The sequence below is a fragment of the Antennarius striatus genome, chromosome 24 (genome assembly GCF_040054535.1).
Source record: "Antennarius striatus isolate MH-2024 chromosome 24, ASM4005453v1, whole genome shotgun sequence".
Lineage (NCBI taxonomy): Eukaryota > Metazoa > Chordata > Actinopteri > Lophiiformes > Antennariidae > Antennarius > Antennarius striatus.
Window position 1 is genome coordinate 1,540,340 of NC_090799.1, and position 9,596 is coordinate 1,549,935.

At 42.9% G+C, this 9,596-nt stretch overlaps 1 protein-coding gene across 1 annotated transcript; it reads left to right on the forward strand.

Moving 5' to 3' along the window:
* Positions 1–5,360: 5,360 nt before the first annotated feature.
* On the forward strand, positions 5,361–9,238 carry LOC137591673 (vigilin-like). The gene is made up of 11 exons (XM_068309809.1): positions 5,361–5,437; positions 6,898–6,996; positions 7,127–7,333; positions 7,429–7,635; positions 7,730–7,768; positions 7,867–7,950; positions 8,048–8,179; positions 8,361–8,501; positions 8,698–8,883; positions 9,020–9,136; positions 9,209–9,238. The coding sequence occupies exons 2-11, from the start codon at positions 6,991–6,993 to the stop codon at positions 9,236–9,238; spliced, it is 1,149 nt and encodes a 382-aa protein (XP_068165910.1). The 5' UTR covers positions 5,361–5,437; positions 6,898–6,990.
* The last annotated feature ends 358 nt before the right edge of the window (positions 9,239–9,596 follow it).

Here is a 9,596-nt window from a genome sequence, read left to right on the forward strand (position 1 = left end):
TATCCTTCGCCTCTCAGCTCCACACCCAACGTGTGGAACCAATGTTTTTGGATCAAAACTTGGGACAAATGGCGACGGCAGGAGATGTAGACGTTCCCTTTTTTGTTTGATGACGCTTTTCTGTTTTTGTCTTCATTTGAAAGAGACATTTGTGTCACGTATATATTTAAAACATATCATTCCTGCTCATTTAATTGCGTCTTCTAGCAGCGACAAATATGACAGATAATATTCTCATTAAGCTGCTCATTATGATTTAGCTTGTGGTTTAACCTCTAATTTGGAGGATTTTGATGTTTCCTTTCTAAATGAAGGATTAAAAACTCACCTTGAGCTTGCAAAAAAATAAAAACCTTATTTAAAAAGCAACAAACAAATCAGATTGCAACGCATCTGGGAGGTATAAGGTTTTGGGCGAGCGGCGCAAACCAATGAAGTAGTCATAGATAAATTAGAAGAGGTTGTTTCTCAATTATTTATAATGACCACCCAGAGGATGCCTGCAGGTGAAATGTGCCTCTGTTGGATTTTTTTTTAATTTTTTTTTTGCAAGGGAGAGATTTTTTTGTAGTTTTTGCCTCCGGCACACCATGAAATATTTTGTTTTTTTTGGGCCTACAGTTTCTGCACCTGTTTGTTACCGACAAATGCAGTCGTTGTGAACACGCTGTTCATTTCCACGCTCATTGTTTCAAGAGTATATGTGTGTCGTAAGGGTGAAAAATATGTTTCTCCGCTCCTCTTGCATCATTTTTGTGAGTTTATCATGTGATAAAGTCTGCAGACAGACATGCTGAAGCGCAGGGATGCGGTGATGAAATCATATTTGGTTCTTGGTAGCATTGGAAACACATCCCCGAATGTGAAGCTTCGTGTTTGTCTGTCCCACATGTGATAAATGTTTACCGACGCAGACCCCCAGGTCTGATGAATATTCTTATTTTGCCACATCTGGTGCCTGTTTGTTCTACAATGTTGTACTATTTAACTTGTAATCGTCTGTTAGCTGAAACGGGACCACGCCGTCCCGTCTGAGAGGCTTTACATGTCAGGTTCTAGATGTTTGTGATGCTTCTTGCTCTGTCTCAAGTAGGATAGAATCATTATTCGTCACGGTTTCATGGTTAAATGTACAAGATTTTCCATGCCAAATGTCCATTATTTAAATAAATATTGGGTAAAAACAAATGCCTTTCTGTTGTGAGTCGCTTGAAGTCTGAAGCGTTATCTCATCCTGGGTGCGTTTTGAGCTGCACTGTGTGTCAAAATGTTCAGCAGAGAAAGACTAAGACGGAAAGATGAATAATAAAACAGAGCAAACAATGGCGGCTCAGCTTCCCCCCCGGTGAAAACACTCCGTTATGAGTCGAAGTCCTCGGAGGACGAGACGTCCTCAGGAACTTCAAAAACTCGCATTTCATGGACCAGGATGAGGAAGAGGGCTGAATGCTTCAGGGTCATCGCCATAGCAACACGCCTGGCCACAACTTTAATCTGTCGTCTTGGACCAGAAAGCTGAGAAAACGCATTTTCTTTTTCTTTTTTTGAGTTATCCTTCAGAGACATCGATCTCGGGTCTGTGCAGAAACAGAAAAACATTTGTTGTTCTTTTTTTCTTCCCGGCTGTGCAGCAGAGGCTTTTGTTTTTTTATATTTTACACAGTCTGTGCACACAGTAAAATATTTTCAGAGTATTAATGGTGGCTTTGTTATTGAGTGCTTTCATGTTTTCAGCCAGTTCCTGCTCTGAAAAGCTGGTGTGAAGAACTGTAGATCAGATTAAAATAATTTTAATTTAGGAAAATCTAAAAAGGGCAAAAGAAAATCCTGTAAAATCACTAAAAATAAATATAATTACAATGAAGGAAATAATAATCAATCCATTAACTGACTGATGATGTCACCATTTTCGCCTTTCGCGGCATATTTACAGGCGTTACGAAACATTAATGACGTGTCTGAGCCATAAAGAACACAAGCAGCAGTCACTTTATTATTCCGACGTTTTTACGCTTATTTATGATCCGTGTGAGCAGCGCTTACAAATCACAGCATCGACGTGTGCGATAGTGCGAGCATCCTCTGCGGGCCTCCCCCCCGTCACCACCCTTCAGCCACGCTTGGATCCTGGATCTCAGGACGAGCGGGGTGGAATTAAAGCTGCGATGTTTGCTGCTCTTTGACCTCCGGGTTGGATTCGTAACCTTTAACGCCGTGTGGATTTTTTTTTTTTTTTTTTTGCCGGAATCGATGATACTCTCAAGATTCAATATGTGTAAAACTGCACAGCTTCGCTCTGTTTTTGCGAAACTGTTTGTCATTCTAAACCAACGATGTGTTTCTGGTGGATGCTGCAGGTGGTCCAGCCTGCGTTCCGTGTGCCATTAGACTCCTACACTATCTGTCATGGCTGCCTTCCGCCACAGGGTACAGTAATGGAATAAATGGAGTAAATGGACATTGCTTCTTTGTTTGCTCCCCCCACCAGCCCCCCAACAGGACAAGCAAAGGCAGCCCATTTATCTTCCTTGCAACCTTCTCCTAGATATTCCTAATGGTCCATCCCCACCTGCAGCACATTTCTCCTCATCTCATCCCCTCCTTCTTCCTTCTTGTTTAGTTGAGCAAAGGTGGGGGACATTGCTGTTTCTTCTGCAAGCTAAAGTTTTAACAAGCCTTTCATTATTTTATTTTTTATCAATACCTAAACAAATAAATCAGGCGCTGCTTTTACTTTCCCTGGATCCAGCCAGCATTTCCTTTTTACACCTCTCCCCGTGTTCTTGATGATTCAGTGCAGCGTTTCTGTAATGTTTACCATTCCAAAGACCAGAGCACATTCAGCTTAACACATGCAGTAGTATTGTTCTGTAAAGGTACCTAGTGTGAGCCATAAAAGCCTTCAGGCCAGGAGTTATTGTTGCTTTCTGCACACCTCTCACACCTTCCAGCGAGAACTCAACACGCTGCACTGATAAGACCTGGAGGTTAATTCAACTATAACAGCTTTTTCACTTCACCGCGATAGGTCGCCTCTCAGAGATCGCTCGACTTGAAAGGTGTGGAAACCTTCAATTCAGACAGGTAAAGATCTAAATATCTGGCGGTACCACCTCCCGCTGGAGCGTGTCTAAGCTACACGTTCTAAAAGATTCTTCACACGTACCTTCAAGCCGGCGGTTTGACTGTCATGTCACCAATTCAGTGTGATCAAAAGGTGACACGCGATCAAAGATCTCTGCCTCAGGAATGGAAAAGGAGCTTCATGATGTCACAGTCAAGTTGACCTTCACAGATACTTTCTCACTTGTGTGAAACTTTGCCATAATCAACAGATATACTCTTCGCTAATGCTCGTACTTATGAGGTCAGTGACCTTTGAGCCCCCAGATCCAATCAGCTCCACGAATTTAAATTCCCTTTTTGGCGTTCCTGTGATATTCAAAAAGCATCGGGCTGACCTTTGACCTCCAAAATCAGTTTATTCTTGACAGGAGGCAAATATTTATACCAAATCTGAAATAATACCCTGGAGTGTTTTGCAAATTATTCTTTAGGGTCAGAATGTTTTAAAAAACAAGAAACACGATAAAGTTTTGTTGTTTGGGATGACAGTGATGGCAGGTCAGGTGTTATATCTCTGCTTCTAGAAATAAACACAGACGCAGTCATAAAAATAGTTTGATTGTCTCATCTGACAATAGGATGGGGCAGAACCTTCGTGTCGTGACCGGTGCAGGGCAGCAATGTCTGGATATTTGGAGATTTTTACGACAGTACCTCGTAAAACAGAGGCCACCATGAGGACTGTGTGTGTCGACCCCGCTGCCATAAACCTGTAAGTGGTTTTCCAGGAGAAATACTGAACTGGTGGAGTCCAGAGGTGCCGCGCTTTTCATGGGAAACCTCGGCCATCAGTCGCAGGAGACGAACAACGACGTGGCCTGACTTCCAAAAGGCTGGTGGGGGCTCTCAAAAGGTGTTTTTCCAGTAATAAAAGTGTTCAGATGTGGAACATTGTGCATTACACGCTATTATTTAAGATCCGAGGCAGCTGACTGTGTGATCTGTGATTTCACACCTCCTGGTTCAGCAGCCTATGTACTAAAGAAAACCTCCATTTCCTTTTGGGAAATAAAACCCAATAAAATATCTTTGATTTGATTGGAATACTTGAAACGACAGCCACATTTTTTCAGTAACAGTTAAAAAAACAGAACCCCCCCCCCCCCAGTAACAAACCTACATATTACTTCTGATCTCCTGCTGGGAGATAACAGAAATAAAACCCACGGGGGTTTTGTTGCCAAGAAACAACTTCCTTCACTTTGACTCCATCAGCCTTCCCAGCTGGCCTTGTCAAGCGAGGAAGGCTGCGACATGACATGACATGACATGACATGACATGACACACAACCCTCTGAATGCTGTCAAAAAACGAATCCAGGTGTCGTTTACATCCTGCAATTCAGAAAATCTTGAGCTTGACATTCCCACTTAGGAAACGATGGCCTGGAAGAGACGGATTCATCACACAATCGCTGTGCCGTCCGTCTGTTTTTCAAAGTTTTCTCACGGTTGAGGGCTGATTTTTTTTATTTTTTTTATTTTTTTTATTTGCGAGATAGTATGTCACTTAGTTGCTAAGTAACTGAAGTGAAAAGAACAGCCTCTACGGTGAAAAAACTGACATATTCCTTATGAAAACACGGCCCTGGCTAGCATTTAGAGAGCCGTGATGAGCAGAGAGGGTTGGTTATATCGACGGTTGAAGGCAGAGCAGTCGGTTTGGGGGGTTCATGGGAATGAATGCATTGTTGTGCGTACATATGTATTTATAGATCCCCATTAGCGTTCCATGTCACTGCCACTGAACATGGGTGCACAGTGTGACATCTTGTGGGAATGGCACCATCCAGAGATTTCCTTCTCGAAGGAGCAGAAATTGATGACTTGGCGCGTGATGAAGGAGCTAAAAGTTATGGATTTGGACTTAAATCTACTTCATTTGGCATTTGTGTTGTCAGCTCCGACCATCTCTGAGCCAGGAGGCAACAGCTTTCTTGGCAGGTTTTGTGCATGAATTTCCTGCAGCAGAGGGAAGTGTGGAGAAGCGGCGCTGTGACTGGATCAAGCTCGCATCTCCCGGCTCGGAACACATCTCCTGCCTCTCAAGTCGATTTTTACGACGCTGTGAGTTCGAGACGGCTCCATCGTGACGCTGTTTATTTCAGAATAACACTTTAACCACAATAACCGTGAGACTGGTGAACACATGGGGGCGGGGGGGGGGGCTCTAGAGGAAGTCTATTTCTGAGGTTGTTGCTTCAAGCTAGAGTCTTAAAAACAACTAAAGGCATGGGAACTTAGTCAAAATGTAAAACTGACTGAATGGGAAGTCTTCCATGTTCTTGGAGCATATTTTCTCACATGATGGGTAAGAGGAGCGGTCATGCATGTGTTTCACAGAAGGAAAATGGATTTCTGTGCAGAAACTCTGGGCCAGAGGAAGGAAAAGGGATTGTAAAGGGCTCCTCGGACAGGAATGGGAAATATTTTAACGTGGAACAGCTGGAGCATCCAGAATAAGATCTGAATTAAATGCAGATATTGGATGATAAATTACTCTGGTGGTTAGATATGAATGTAAAGGTCATGACCCATGCCTAGTCTAATGCTAGGTCTCATTTGTCTTTAATTTTTTTCTGTTATTATTAATATTTCCTGTTTTTTTGAATCATTCTCCCCTCCCCCCCTTGAACTCTATCAGTTCATTCCCGTCACCTGTGTTCCTGCATCCACCTGCAGACCATCCCACAATTAGTCTGCCTTCTGCCTGCTCCCTTCAGGATTTGTTTGCTTGTCTGGACTGATTACCATGAGTTCCTGTACTAACCTCGCCTGATTCCTGGAATCTGCTTGTGCCTTCTTCTTATCTGTTCACACTGATAACCTGCTTTTGTGAACTTGCCTGTCGAATTAAATTTGGATTTGGACGACACTCTCCTTTCATGCTTTTGGGTCCCCTCTGCTTTCTAAGCTGCTCAAGATCTTCAACTTTGCCGGATGATAAAGAAAAACCAAAATTGCCAGAAGAAACATTCCTTTATTAAATCACAAAAGGAATCAACTCAACTCATATGCAGCGATAAAGTGTTAAAATATTATTTTTGTGTCATTTAGGTTTTATGTTGTTAACTTCCAGTGTTTTTTAGGGTTGAATTTAATGTTGACCTTTGGCCTTGTATGTTTTTAATTTGGCGAGCCTTGAACGGGATTTTCCCAGAATGCAACTCTAACCTAGCTGATATCAGCCAAATTGATGGACGTAGTTAACTGAAAGTAGATAAGAACAAAGGTAGACATCAAAGTCTGACAAAAATGTGAAAGCCACTTAAAAGGGGTTCCTTTGATGTCTTTGTCCATTAATATGGTGTCCCCGAAACACTACGAGTTCTGAATGGAACGGAAAGAACACAATAAACACCGTCCATCCAGTCAAAACGTGGTTGTAGACAGATAGGAGGTAAGTTGTTTCTCCTCCGCCTGGTTTTATAACCAGCTCTTTGTGTTCTTGAAACACCAGGTTGACTTTTACACCCCTATTCAATTAAATAATGCTTGTTCTGTGATCAAGTTTATTCAATTAAACCACACGTGTCAAGGCCCGGGGGCCAAATGTGGCCCACGAGAGCATAAAAGGTCAGAGTGACTAAAAATAAATAGGTCAAAAGCATGCTTTGATCAGAAACTACATTTCCCAAAATGTAGTTATTGAGCCCATTTTAGCTCTGAAAAAGTTCCATTTAGTTACACTTATAAGTTACATCTGGCCCTTTGAGGACAGCCATGATGCTGATGTGAGTCTAACACCCCTGAATTAAACTCTCTTTCCAGTCGGACCATCCGACGGCGCCTCAACTCTTCTTCTGGACTTCAGGACCCTCGGTTGGGGCCTCGCCCAACGGGACCAAACCCAAGAGTCCCATCATGAGGGTAGAATCTCTTCACATCACATATCTCATCAGGTTTCTTTTGGAAACCCTATGAAACTTGATTATTTCTGCCACATCCCTGATGCCACAGCTTCAGTATGTCTTTCCAATGTTTTCCTCTGACACCTCAGGTTGAGCGCAGGCTGAAAATTAAACTGAGGTATCACCTTTTCATCGCCGGTGCCTACTATAAGGTGGTCAAGGGAATCATGGAGGACACCGGCACCCACATCCATATCCCCTCGAGAGATCTGAATCAGTCAGAGATTACCATCAGCGGGGAAGAGGAGCAGGTGATGCGTGCTGCGGATCAAATCATGAAGATCTACAAGGACAAGGTATGTTAAAATCTACGTAAGTTGGTGTGGATAGAGATCATGGTCATGTGGCCTGTTTAAACTAATTAAATTGCACCGATGTATTTGTGTTGCAGAAGAAAAACAACACTTCTATCGCGGTGGCGTTGAAGAAATCTTTACACCAGGCTGTGGTCGGCCCCGGGGGAAGAAACATCCATAAAATCCTGGACAGAACCGGCGTCTACGTGGAGGTCCCCATCGCTAAGAGCAAGTCAGAGTTTCTGATTCTCCGAGGGGAGCCGACTCGCCTGGTTCCGGCCCTCACAGAGATTTACATTAAGGTGTGGTACACTTATATAATGAACTTTGACCTTTGACTTGGGAAATTGTCACAAACTTCTGAGGAGTAGCTAACGGAATGATTTTGCTTTACAGGCAACCAGCGACACTGTCCCAGCTGAGAGGCCTGCTGAGGTTTGTTGAAAAAAAACGCAACAAACTGGATCTTAAATCTACCGTCCCTCAAAAAGTTTTAACTTTCAGAGCTTTTTTTTTTTTTTTTTTTTTTCCAGAAGAAGACCTTCTACATTTCTTTCACCGTGCCGAAGAAGTTCCACACCAAACTCTACGGACGGGATGGCCTGACACTCAAGAAGGTAACCATGTCTTCACAAACAAAATGATGTAGTTCAAGGATTTGTTCGGGTTGTCCGAATTTGATTGATCTGTTCGGGTTTCTCTTTTGCTTTGCAGATCCGGGAGGAAACAGAAACGACTATTTATATACCTCCTAACACCAGTGAGTCTGAAACGATTGTCGTCCTGGGCGATGAGAATCGATGCGAGGTAGCAAAAGCTAAAATCTTGGCCATCCAGGAGGACCTGGTAAGAATTTTAGTTTGACAGATTATTGAGCAGCTCCCCACCTCCGGTTAACGAATGTCTGTTTGACGTCAGAATTGATCGTGATCTGAGTGATCGTGATCGTTGATCACGATCATCATTTTTTGGTCAGGCAGTCTATATGAACTCTGGTAACGACAGTTGACATGGTCTTCCTCTACAGACACTCAAGAGCTTTCAGTTGACCATGACTGCCACCCCTAAAAGTTGCTTCCGGCTCGTCGGCCCCAAGGGGGCGCTCATTAAATATATTTGTCACGAGCACGATGTGAAGATCGATGTCCTGAAGAACAACGTGAAACAGGTGCGGTATTTGTTTGCTTTTTATTACATATCAAAAAAGATGCAGCCATTCAGATGACCGTCATCGGCACAGCATGTGGCGTCGATGTTCCATTACATACATCATGTGAATACTTACAGAAAAGGATGACCAGCAACCGTTATATTACTGTATGTTTGTGAATTTCACACTCCTTTATTGTTTTTTTGTTTCTCAGCAAAACCAGATCACCATCACGGGGTACAAGAACAGTGTCCTGGAAGCTAAAGAAGTCATCGAAGCCACGTTGAGCAAACAAGGGGGAAGGGTTTCATGGGACGTCAGCCTGGACAGACGGGTTCACCGTCTGATTATGGATGGGGAGGGAGAGATGGGCGCAAAAGGCATATCAGAGAAGTTCAAGGCAAGTTCTAATTCACTTTATTGACCTTGAGGATGGATCTGGTCCCCAACTCTGACATTGACCCCCTATATGTCCAGTATTATATCAAAATGCATCCCATCCTTCATGACTCTTGTTTTTTTGGGGGGTTTTTTAGGTTGAGGTCACGTTTCCCCAGGCTGGAGAAGTCCACCCAGAACGTGTGCTGGTTACTGGGAAACCTGAGCAAGTCAGTGGCGCCATAGACGCTCTGATCTACCTGGAGGCAGTATATGTAAGTTGCTGAACAGTTCAGTTGTATTTACAATTTGCTAATTATTTCTAATATCTTATCTCTTTTTTCCAGTTCTGCAAAATTGGGGATGGAGAGGCTTGAAGCCTCCTTCTTCCTCCTGAACCGATGCTCCCCCCAAAATAAACCAGCCAGAATTGTGTCCATACCATGCAAAACATAGAAACTGCTAAATCAAATGCTTTATATAATTTAATGTGCAATATTCCTGCCCTATCTGAACTACTGGGTATATGTCTTATATGTGTGGGGAAACACACACGTAAAAGTCTGTTAAAGTACTATGTTAAAAACATTTTCTATTTTTGTTACTGGTGTCAAATTATCGAACAATTTGGACAAAGCAGTTAGGAGTCTAGGAACTCTATCTGACTTTAAAAAAGGTATAAAAAAAATTGACATTGCAAGGTTACAGAACTGTTCAAGGCGGATGGTCCTGTCC

Coding starts and splice junctions, on each gene's coding strand:
- LOC137591673 (XM_068309809.1), top strand. Junction 8,502..8,697: donor TGAAGAACAACGTGAAACAG/GTGCGGTATTTG, acceptor TTTGTTTCTCAG/CAAAACCAGATCACCATCAC. Junction 8,884..9,019: donor GCATATCAGAGAAGTTCAAG/GCAAGTTCTAAT, acceptor GGGGTTTTTTAG/GTTGAGGTCACGTTTCCCCA.